Source organism: Leucoraja erinacea, chromosome 24 (assembly GCF_028641065.1).
Source record: "Leucoraja erinacea ecotype New England chromosome 24, Leri_hhj_1, whole genome shotgun sequence".
Lineage (NCBI taxonomy): Eukaryota > Metazoa > Chordata > Chondrichthyes > Rajiformes > Rajidae > Leucoraja > Leucoraja erinaceus.
The window spans coordinates 23382076-23394664 of NC_073400.1; the positions used below are offsets into that span (position 1 = coordinate 23382076).

Sequence of the window (12589 nt, forward strand, 5' to 3'; positions counted from 1 at the left end):
AGCCATTGATTATAATGATCTATTCTGGAGCAGAGTTAGGAAATGCTTACTATCACAAAAAGGGAATGGGAATCAGGAACACTCACGCTAGCTTCCACCATCCCAAAAAAGCTGTAGAATCTGGCATTGATTGAAACATTCAAAACTGTAATAAATGATTTTATGATGCAAGGCGACAAAGAGTTACAAAACTAAGCTGATTAAATGGCGTTAAAATGTAGATGAGTCACAATTTAAGGTTGGAGAGGCTTGAAGAGCTGAATGGCGAACTCACATCCAGTAAAGCAGGCTGTTCTTAAGTGATTAACGCTCGGATGCTCTCTATTTGTGATATAAGTTTTAAAAGAGAAAAAAAACAGGAAAACTGAACTATGCAGATAAAAAAGAGAGAGAGAGAGAGAGAGAGGACGAAACACTAACCTCCTGGAAGGAACTCCATGATTAGGTAAAGATTGAGTTTGTCTTGAAAGCTGTAGAACATTTTCACCACCCACTGGCTATCAGCTTCCACCAAGATGTCCCGTTCTGCACGGATATGCCCAACCTAATGCAGGAAGACAAGCCAAACAACCCAATGATGCTCATGATCTCACTGATAACGTGTTACACGAATCATGCTCTTAAATGCACCACTTTTTACCATTTTTCCCACTATTTTGCTTAAGCACAGTCGCACAATTTTATGGACACTCTGCAATGCTGATCCTTAACAGCTAAAGGCACAAGTTTAATAACCTTGCGTTCAACTGAACAGAATGACAACAGGCAGAGGCCCCAGCTCTACCCAACCTAATTCTAGGTCCATGTTCTCCTGATGCCAACCATTGTGACCAACTGTTGAATCTCTATCAATTAGCCGAGAGCTAATTTAGATAAACGGGAGAATTAAAACTGATACAATCCAGTACCCTCATCAGCCAGACAAGTTACCCACTGCACAAACAATGGAGTCAATGGATGCACATCTGCCCCTTAGATGTGCCAATAATATTACTTGGGGATGGTTAGATCTCAAAGGAGATATTAATAATGAAATCCTGGTCCTGCAGGAACAGCTTTCCCACTGACTACAATCCTCCCCGCCGCGCCGCAGCCAGAAGCACCGCAGACCGCAGGGCCGGCGGTCAGAGCTCCTCTCCAGAGATCCCCGGCAAGGGACCACGCTCAGGATGGTAAGTCCACGGCGCGCCCGCTGCTGAAGCTGAAGCCCCGCGTGCGTCTCCGGGAAAGGCCGCACCGATCCTTGCTGTTAGGCCACGGGGGAGGCGGCATGGAAAAAGTCGCCTCTCCATGGAGGAGGCGACCAAAGCGGTTTCCCCCTTACCCCCCCACACAATACACAGAGAGACATTAAAACACACACATTAAGACACACTAAAAAAACAAAAAAAGTAGAAAAAACGTACACGCTGCTGGCCCCCACCGACTTTACTAAATTACTAAAAGAAAGTAAGTAAAATAGGTACGCTGTCAAAAAAGAGCCACAGTGCTAGTGGCTATTTGCCTGCATTTGGCCCATGGTCCTCTAACCCCTTCCTATCTATATATCTATCCAAATGTCTTTTAAAAGTAGTGATGGAGTGTGCTTCTATAACTTCAACTGGTAGCTCGTTCGAGCACGCATGACACCGAGTGAAAATATTGACCCCAAGGTAACCCCTCAGCCTTCTACTCGCCAAATTTAAAAAAAAGTTATCCAAACTCCATCTATAACTCAAGTCCATAAGCATTCTGGTGCACACTTTCCAACTTAATGTCATTCCTCCTATAACTGGGCAACCAGATCTGCCCACAGTACTCCAACTGTGGTCTCACCATTGACTTGTGCAGCTGCATCATGATGCCCCAACCTTTATACGCAATACCTTTCCCAAGGAAGACCAGTATGCCAAACTCTTTCTTCATCACACTGTCCACCTGACTCACCACAAGGGAACTCTGTTCTGCACAAAAATCCAGGGCTCTTCCATTTACCTTTCATCCCCTGCCCTAGTTTGACCCACTAATGTGCAACATTTCACACTTGTCAAAATTAAATTCCATTCTGTGGCCCACCTCCCAACTGATCTACGTCCTGTTGTAAATTGAGATATCCTTCCCCACTGTCCACCACACCACACATTTTGTCATCAACTGTAAATTTACTAATGTTAAGTATATCGTCATTCAGCGCGTTAATGTAGATTCCAAACAGTAAAAAAAAAACGTTCATCATTACCATTTTATCTCCTTCCATTAAATTAAAATGTGCACAATCTAAACTGAGAGCTGCCTATTGTTATGCTGGTAAAACCACAAACTTGTATGACGTGGACAAGTCCAAAGGCCTCACTCTCAGGGTATCACTGATGGATGATTCTAAGAATCGAAACAGGTGTTATTTCCCATAACCTAGCAGCATCCTCTGATATCATTTACAGCACTTTTGCCCAGCCCCACCTCTCAGCCATACGCTAGCTCCAGAAACTGCTGAGAATCATTGGATCATTCTGCCAGTTGCTTGTCATATATTGAATGAGAACATCATGTGATATGTGACAATAAACTGACCTTGACCTTGAACCCCATCTTGACCCCTTCTCTACCTCTAGCTGCTGACTTTAGATCAGTAGATGAGGCAGGTACTACCGCAACGTTTGAGAAACATTTAGACGGGTACATGGATAGGACAGGTTTAGAGGGATATGGGCCAAACGCATGCAGGTGGGATTAGTGTAGATGGAACTTGCTGGCTGGCCGGTGTGGGCAAGTTGGAACGAAGGGCCTGTTTCCACTTTGTATGACTATGACCTCTTTGAATGTATTTATAACGACTGTGGGAAAGTAGTGACTTTAGTCCCGTGCATTCAAAGAACTAGAAATGAATCAGTCAGCAGTGGCATCATGAGACTATTTTGGGAATATCACACACTAGCAGGATATTGTAATGAAGTCACTGCGCATATTTCACCGAATTAGTCACTCTAAGAACGATGTTAGTCCCATTCAACACCACAGAGCAAGTTTATTTTTAAGACAAATACAACCACAGGTTCTCCTTCAGGGAAAGAAAGGACCGGCTGGTGAAAGCATGGTGGGAAGAATTCTTTACAAGCTCTACTGAATTTGGAAACTAATATTAAGAAAGGTGGCAAATCAGCTTCTGACAATAATAAAACCACTCACCTGCTCCTTCTCCAGCATGTCTGACTTGCGCAGGATCTTCATGGCGTAGATATGACCCGTGTCCTTCTTCTGTACAAGACGCACCTACAAATGTCAGGGTATTCTCACCAATTAGGCTTCATTTTACTTTTTATCCACAGTCCATTTACCTTAGCAACAAAGCACAGTTGGTAGCGCTCTCGTCTCGGAGAATGAAGGAAAAACAACCGTTGGAGGAATCAGCAGGTCAAACAGCATCAGTGGAAGAGGGACAGAAGAAATTGATCCGAACTTAAAATGTAATCGATTGTACTCCACGGATGCTGCTTGACCAGCCAAGTTCCTCCAGCACTTTGTACATTGCTCAGGATTCCAACATCTGCTGTTACATGTGTCTCTGAATCAGAAGGTTAGCGTTTCAAAGTTCACTCTAGGGACTCAAATGCAAAAAGCTGACATGGAAGTCCTTGACCAAGAGAGTACTGCGTTTCAGAAAATACATTAATCAAGTCTGCCCACTTGAGGTAAAATCAAAGATCAATTAACTCTATTTTGGGAAAGTTACAGGAGCACTCCCACAGTTTTGGCAATGATTTAACCTTTAAAAAAACAACCAAATCTGAAACAGGTCACTAGCTTTTGTCGGAGCATGTTGTGTGCATAATGTCTGCATGTGCCCTCCATTACAATGGTAACTACATTGCTTAAATACTTGACTGCAAAATGCTTTAGATGTCCCAAGCTTGCGAAAAGCCAAACACAAATTAAACTTTTGGAAAGGATAAATATAAACCGGCAAAGTAACGCCACCTCACCACAGATCATTAGATTGTTCAAAGCTATGCCAAGATAGTACAAGTTGAGGCTTGCTAAGGAAGCACCATCCTCACCTGCCGGAGAAAATGTTGATTTTACATTTCCCCCAAAAAAGTAATCAGTAATCAAGGTTTATGGAGGGAATTGCTATTCTTCAGTAATTAATTAAACTTATTTGGCTTTGACAGTCTTACCTCACCAAATGCACCTCGACCTATAACTTTTAGGGATTCAAAATCATCCAATCCTAGTCTGGTCCTCTTGAGCCGCAAGAACTCTGTCTCCTTTCTGGCGTGTTGGGACCGTCTCATTCGTTTCTATATGATTAATAGAGAACACTCAGTCAAAGCCAATGCCCAAGCATACTGTACAAAGCATTCTTATACCAATGTACGAAATATGAGGAAAGACAGCAACTCTCAGGGCAGCACGGTGGTGCAGAGGTAGAGTTACGCCCTTACAGCGCCAGGGACCCGGGTTCGATCCTGACTATGGGTGCTGTCTGTACGGAGTTTGTATGTTCTCCCTGTGACCTGTGTGGTGTTTTTCCGGGTACTCAGGTTTCCTCCCTAACTCTACAAACATACAGGTTTGTAGGTTAATTGGCTTTAGTAAAGCTGTAAATTGCCCTTAGTGTGAAGGATAGTGCTGGTGTATGGGTGATCATTGGTTAGCGTGGACTCGGTGGGCCAAAGGGCCTGTTTCCGGGCTGTATCTCTATCTCTAAATCCTCAAACCCACAACATCCATCATCTAGATAATGACAACAAATGTATGGGAACACTAATATCATCTGTTTTGTGACGTTATGGTGCTTCACTGTTACAATTCCCCAGAACACTCCACTAAATAGTCCCATCGGAGTTCCTTCATTACGTGCGCTGCAACTGCTAAAGTGAAAAGCTTTTTACGACCCACTTAAGGACACTAAGGATGAGCAGCTATTACTTGTCTTACCAATGATGTCCAAATCTTAAGAAATAAATTAGTAGATGGCCAAATTGCTCTCCCCGAGTAATACCAATAAAAAGCAACATAACACACAAAATACATTTTAACATGAACATCCATCAGTGACTCCTCTGCATTCCTCACTGTGATGGAAGGCGAAAAAAAGTTCATTCTCTCCCTTCTTATGTAAATTATGTAAATACAAGTGTGTAGGAAGGAATACAAGTTGTGTAGGAAGGAACTGCAGATGCCGTTTTGCATTGAAGGTAGACAAAATACTGGAGTAACTCAGCGGGACAGACAGCATCTCTTGATAGATTCCTTCTTTCCAGAGATGCTGCCTGACCCGCTGAGTTACTCCAGCATTTTGTTTCTATCTTCAAGGAATACAAGTTGCTGTTCCACTAAGATGATCTTGGCCAGGCCAAGACAAGAGAGCAAACTCAATATATTTACCTCATCATCTCCTAGCCCTTCTTCTTCCATGACCTTTTCCAATTTTCTTTGCCTAGAGGAGAAACAAAGTTGTCATGGAAACATGATTGTTAGTGCTTTGGGCAAAGTATCCCATTTAATCACGCTGCCAAAACAGCATTAAGAAAGGAGCCAGCTATAATTACAAAGGCATCGTCTCTTCCAGATTTTGGTCAAGAATAGAGGGAAAGGGGGAGTTATTCTCCAAACAGTTATATACTACTCATTGTTAATCTATGGGCTGAAGGGCCTGGTACCACACTGTAATTCAAAACTAAACTAAACTACACTAATTCCAAGGAAAAAAATATTATATTCAAGAGCGCTCAAGGACTTGGCATTGAAACTTGACATAAATGATCTTTCCATTCCCTCGTGGGATGCGTCAGTAGCCAGACAAGAAACTCTGCTCTATTCCACCCTTTGGGATGTGCCAGCTACAAAACAGCAGGCATAATATAGTCCATATAATTGGCAGATCAACCATCACTTAAAGTATTCCTCCAACCCCTACCAACAAGTGGATTGAGTGTGGAATAGAAATAGATGCAGTGGAAGCCATCTATTTCCCATCGCTCGTAGTTCTCGACATGTGGGCAATGGTAGCCTTTATGAACAATAAGTGGAAGGCCCTTCAACTGCATCAGTAGACAGAATTTCAGATTATTTATTGCAGAGCACAATAAGGATCTGCAATAGATTTGTAAGCCATGATTGGATATAAATTGATAGAGGACTTGCAAATAGTGGAGTTGCCACAAGCCTAGTTGGCAAGATGGTTACAGGGTTGGAAATTGGAAATCAAGCCTTAAGTAAAAAAACTGACTGCAGCCACAATATGTCAGTGTGGAGGAGACAAGTATTTAGGGTAGACTGTCAAATAACCAGATTACATTGGGAAGAATAGTGTGAAGTTGAGGGAATTCTGTTGGAATTGCACTGGGCAAATAGAACAAATCCAACAACCTCCTGACATGAACCTTGCAGATGATGGAGTTGGGGGCAGAGGTAGATTAATGCACAGGGGCATGAGTCCTATCAATCATGGGCCCAGGGAAACAGTGGAGGTGCCCAAGGGGCTAGGGGGCCTGGATGGTCAATAATCATTATGGTCCAGGAGTTATGGGACTGCTCCAGGAATCCCGTGGCAATTACAGCTCCTTAAGTAAGCTGTGACTTCGTCATTATGTTAATGGCTATTGACCAGACGTCCTCTAGAGGCTCTGGCTACTAATTGAAGATGGGAATCGATGACCTCTGCTGCAAGTCTGGGGGTTGAAAAAATGTGGATAACATGTACTTTGAATAAGCGTCAGCAGGGGGCAACATTCTGCTCTGCTGCTGCAGAAGATTAAATACAACAGGATCTATTTTTATGGAGCACGGAGCAGCGGGTGGGTCAGAAGAGTGGTGGCAGACAGAATGTAGACAGAATTGCAGAAATGCAGGTATGGAGGGGCACAAGAGAAGAGATGGAGAGCAGCATGTTAATTGGAGAAAGGATGCACGAGTAGGAGAGTGTTTAAGAGAGAGTAGGGAGGGATGAACAAGAACGAGTGAAAGACAATGACCAGTGTGTGTGAGGATGTGGAACATATTCACTTGTTAACACAGGACAGGTAGAGACAAAATGCACATGCAGGGAAGGAAGGATGCTCTGGAGAGACACTTGGTAGAGAGAGAAGGTAGTACCTGCTCAGGGCTCAGAGGGAAACAAAAGCAGAAGTGGAGAGGAGCATGGAATAAGGGGTGGGAGGGTGTAAGAATAAGGAAAGTGATGTAGAACGGGCTGACAAATGGTACATGCAGTCGGAAGGAAGAGGTGCGCATGTTATTATATACCGCATGGTAAGGGTGCACATAAAGTAGGGCATAGGGATAGTGGGTTGCAGATTTGTTTCATACGGTCTGATACTCCATAGATCAATTTGACTAGAATGATTTGCATTAAAAGCTGGTGAATAATTCAGGCAATAATTCAACCTATTCATGCTCGTCAGTTTGTGTCTGGAAGAGATGAAGTCCAGGGAGTAGGAGGAGAAAATCACGTAGATTTCTGGTGCGTGGTGAACGAGCTGATTGTGTTCAGTCTGCACACAGACATTAGTAAGCACACAAACATCCTACACTCTTACCTCATTTCTCTTTCTTCGTGCTGTGCGATCAGGTTACTGTAGAAGTTTTCAAGGGTAACTTTTGTAATGGTGACCCTCTCCTTTGTGTGATTGCTCATGGTGGGGTAAGGGGTCGGCTGCCCAGTCATTGCCATGGTTACCTGCCTAGCAAAAATAAACAGATGTGAATGGCGGAGTTTATAATATTTGATTTTCACACAGCTGCTGCAGTATGTTTTTCACTGAGTCACCAGCAAAGCTGCAACTGCCAATTTCCTCCTCTCCAACTTTTTCCTAACTTTGTGTAAGGAAATATTGTGAACACTGAACCTGCACGGAGAGATGTTTTATTTTTAGAAGATTGTTGGCAGACAAAATGGTGCTGAAAGAGCAAAAGAAAAAGCTGACTGCATCCGCTTAACCCAGTGACCATCGGAAAAAGCCGAACCGCATTCCATTAATAGGCTGTGACAATTTAATACATTGAGTATTAACGAACTTCATCTCAATAATGCACCCCTTTTTGAATAAATTATTTAATTTAGTGTTTACAGGACAATTGATTGTCAATGCTTTGGATGAAGTGGTCAATTGATTAAATACGAGTCAAAAGTCAGTACAATACCGTCAAAAATGCAAATTGTTCATGACTAAGGTGTGCACGAGGACAATACAGTTGCTGTACAGGTGCCTGGTGCAATGTCACACAGTAAGCTCACAATTCTGTGGAATAAATGACATATAGACAGCCGGGATATGAAATTGGCTTAAAGACAAGAAACTGTTCACAGTAAACAGATGTCAGGCTGGAGAGCGCATTCGATCATGTTCCTCACAGGTGGAGCTATTAGGAGCAGTCAGATATTGATTAATGACCTGCACACTGTGTTTAGACCAACGTTTCAAAATACACAGCTGAGACAGCACCTGGAAGTATGGCACAGTGTACCCTCACCATACCGCAGTTCAGATAACACCCGTAAGAAATTCACAAATCACTACCAAGAAATTTGAGCAGGACACAAATTTGTGGAGGAACTCAGCAGGTCAGGCAATAGCTGTGGAAGAAACTGAGCAGATTACTTTTCTGGTTGGGACTCTTTTTTAGACTGATTCCAGCATCAGCAAGATAGTGCCTGATCTGTCAAGCTCTTTTGGCAGTTTTAGTGTTTTGCTCCAGATTCCACCATCTGTGGTCCCTTGTGTCATCAAAAAAATTGAGTATGAAATAAAAATTTGTTCTTACAAACTAAACAAAAGGCGAGTGAGGAACTAATCAAAAGGCAAAATAAACAATACATTTTGTCAATCATTGTCAAGGGTTCATTTTATGGATAAAAATCACAATGCAGTTTTAACTAATTTCACCCACTACCTCACGCCTCTTTCCTTTCCCCCATCCCCTTCCACCAGTTTAACATTTCATGCCTCTTCTCTCCTTATCTCACAGCCTTTTGTCTTCTTCCCATCTCTGGCCATTGTCCACCTGTCTGTCAATACACCCCTATACATTACTTTCTTCCCCCTACTAAAATCGACAAAAAACATCACCTCCAGAGATGCTGCCTGACCCACTGATTTACTCCAGCACTATTTGTGTTTTTTTTTTTAAACCCACATCTGAAGTTCCTTGTGCCTAAAATATATGGAGGGTTAGATCCACCTCACCCGCTCCCTTTCAGGTAAGCAGTTCAAAACACAGCTAGCCTTTCGGTGAATTTGTCCTTAAACTTTCCTGTAATCCTTCTAACAATTACCTTAGGTGTTTTGTTTTAAGCCTTCATACCATAGGAAGCAAGTGCTTCTTGTTCATACTTTCCAGACCTCTTATTTAAATGCTCCCAAATTAAATATTGCATTGGCTTTTTCTGCCAAAGAAAACAATCCCAGTCTTGACATTTTCGCACTCCATACTTGGCAAAATGCATGTGAATCTTAAATGAAAACAGGAAATACTGGAAAAATTCATCAGCTTGGGAAACAACTGTAGTCAACGTCTTAAGTAGGTTTAATTCTCCGTCCCAACCTCTGGGACAGTGCAAGAATCATAGAAAGACCAAAGCCTGCTGAGGAAGAACACTTATGCACAATGCAGTTGTCGGGATTTAAAAATGAATTGAAAAAGTTCAGATAACCAGCCTCCCCTATCTTTGTCTGAAATTACCATTTCTGATGCAATGTTTAAGAAGGAACTGCAGATGCTGGAGAAACTCAGCGGGTGAGGCAGCATCTATGGAGCAAAGGAAATCGGCGACGTTTCGGGTCGAGACCCTTCTTCAGACTGATGAGGTCAACTATGCAAGGTCAACTACTTGTACTGTTAACTTAAGTTTTTCTCTTTCTACAGATGCTGCCCGACCTGCTGAATATTTCCAGCATTCTCTTATTTAAGCAGTGTGGAAACAGGCCCTTTGGCCCAACTTTCCCATACCGGCCAACATGACCCAGCTACCTTCATTTGGTCCAACCTGCCTTAATTTGGTCTATATCCTTCCAAAAAAGTCCTATCCATGAACCTGTCTGTTTCTTAAATGTTGGGATAGTTCCTGCCTCAACTACCTCCTCTGGCAGCTTGTTCCACACACCCGCCACCCTTTGTGAGATCCACCATCGTTTGTGCCAGGATGCTCCAGGCGTTTACTCCAGCCGTGAAGAACCAACAAAATATTCCCACATCAGGATGGCTCACAAATGGAGGAGGGTCCTCAGGTGTTGGAATTCCTGCATACCCACTGCTCCAAGTTTGAAGTGCTTGGAGCAAGTAACTGCAGGGCATTTTGTATAGGGTTCGCACACCGCAACTGGGTGCTGGTGGTGAAAGGAGTTAAACATTGAGGGAGGTTAATGGGGTGTCAACAAGTCTGGATGGTGAAGGGTTTTGTGAGTTGTTGGAACAAAACTCATTTAAGCCAGTGGAGAGTATACCATCAAGCTTCTGACTTGTGCTTGCTGTAAGTACACAGCTGTGGTGAAACTACATGGTGAAACCAAAATGTTTAAAAATGGCCTTTAATAAAATCTGACAATGTGCACTTTAACCACATGTGATTTTTTTTTTCTATTACAAATCTCAAATTGTGTAGTACAGAGGCAAATAGAGGCAGAACTTTGTACTGCTGTTCAATTGACTTGGTTCAATGGTCTGCTACTCAGAAGGATATAACATTTCAGTATTTATGTTCCAAAATCTCTCAACTTTGAAAATTTGGATTCCTTCCATGATCTTTTCTGGTCAAACAGTCTGAATTTTAAGTCATTTAGCATCATTGTGCTCTCATTCCTTGTTTCAGAGAAATGAACCTTGCTGTAACTATGACCAATTAACAGAACCAGGAAGCTACTGCTTCAATTTGAGATGAACATCCTTGACAACTATGTAACTACCTGGGTCACAAGCCAAAAACACATAGAAGAGTATCAGGAGGAAAACAGAGATGAGACTCATTTACAAGGATAGTGTTCCCATCCTCCATAACACCAATTCTACTATAAACTGCCACAAAGTCACCATCTTTCTGTTCCACGTGTGCCATAAAAAAAATTATATAAACAGGAAATCGTGTGATTAATCTTTAATATTCATAATTCATCAGAGGAAGAAACAATGACTTGCATTCAAAATGTCCCAAGTTGTTTCGCTAAAGCACATGTCACCAAATCCCCAAACAAATAATAAACTTTTAAAGCACATTTAAAGAGGTAGTGACTAGAGAACATTGACAGCCAGAGTGAATTGTTTCATAGCAAAAGGAGGCAAGGTGATAGAAACAAACTGCAGATGCTGGTTAATACACAAAATAACACAAACCTTCTTCTGATGGTGTCTAATTTTACTTCAACATATATACTCCTACTTTTGTCATTAACTCTCGTAGTAGAACAAAAAATTCAAGAAAGTCGTCTTGTGTTAGTAGGGATACAACATTTTTGAGTTGTGCTACATGGTTACTACTGCAAAAGAAGGACCTCATGTAAAACTTTATGTGGCCATTAAATATAAGGAACGCCAACCATTTCTTCAACTGTTTTCTCTCTCAGTGCTGCTGTTTCCAGCTGCACTACATGATTTTGAGAGTGTAGTTCTATGATACTTGCAGAAATACCTGCAAGATAAAGAATAAGCCAACCGGGCAAACTTCCCTTTGAAGGAATTGCTATACTCCAAGCCTTTTTCTCTAAAAGTGATGTGTATTTTTGAGTTCAGTTTACTTTTCTTAAAACCATACCAAGAAGTTAACCAGGGCGGCACTGTGGCGTAGCAGTAGAGCTATTGCCTTACAGTGCCAGAGATCAGAGTTCGATCCTGACTATGGGTACTTGTCTGTACGGAGTTTGTACTTTCTCCCCGTGACCTGCTTGGGTTTTCTCCGTGATCTTTGGTTTCCTCCAACACTCTAAAGACCTACAGATTTGTAGGTTAATTGACTTGGTATAAATGTAAATTGTCCATAGTGTGTGGAAGATAATGTTGTTGTGGGGGGGGGGGGGGGGTTGCTGGTCGCTGTGGACTCGGTGGAAAGGCTGTACCTCTAAACTAAACAGGGAGTTCCCCCTGCAGTCCCAGCCAATATGGACTCTCAAACAAGATCCAGTCATCTCTCAACCAATTAATTAATCATTATTTCATTGGAACATTGTTATATTGGCTACTGCAATTCCTACAATACAAGAGTCAAGAGAGTCAAGAGTGTTTTATTGTCATGTGTTCCAGATAGAACAATTAAATTCTTACTTGGAACCGGAAGTGGCGGCGCTGTTAACAGCTGCGGCTCGCCTGCAGTCCGTCTGTCTTTACTTTTTTCTATTGTTTTTTTTGTCTTGTTTTGGTTAAGTTTTAGTTTGTTGGGTTGTGTTAGAGGGGGTGGAACATGTTCTCTGTCTCTTCCTTCGGGGGAATGCGACTTTTTTATGTCGTATCCCCCTTCTCTGCCTCCGTCTGCGCTGAGGCCTAATGGCGGAGCTGGCGGCCTCCAGCCTGCGACCGACCCCGAGGCTCCGGAGGCAGAGCCAGCCAGGACTTACCAACGAGAGGCTGGCCGTCTTCGGGGCTGAGCAGCGGTGGCCCGACTTGCTGGTGCGGCGTTATGGCT

At 42.6% G+C, this 12589-nt stretch overlaps 1 protein-coding gene across 5 annotated transcripts in view; it reads right to left on the bottom strand.

Moving 5' to 3' along the window:
- LOC129708795 (serine/threonine-protein kinase 38) overlaps positions 1-12589 on the bottom strand; it is a 72890-nt gene that overhangs the window by 18937 nt on the left and 41364 nt on the right. For 3 of the 5 annotated variants that reach the window (XM_055654768.1, XM_055654767.1, XM_055654766.1), the window contains exons 2-6: positions 7521-7664; positions 5368-5419; positions 4155-4277; positions 3166-3249; positions 421-544 (exon numbers count right to left, since the gene is read on the bottom strand). In XM_055654768.1, coding sequence (XP_055510743.1) covers positions 421-544; positions 3166-3249; positions 4155-4277; positions 5368-5419; positions 7521-7654 — 517 coding nt within the window. In that variant the 5' untranslated portion in view covers positions 7655-7664. The remainder of the gene's footprint in view (positions 1-420; positions 545-3165; positions 3250-4154; positions 4278-5367; positions 5420-7520; positions 7665-12589) is intronic. The other 2 variants (XM_055654769.1, XM_055654771.1) reach the window with 1 other exon arrangement.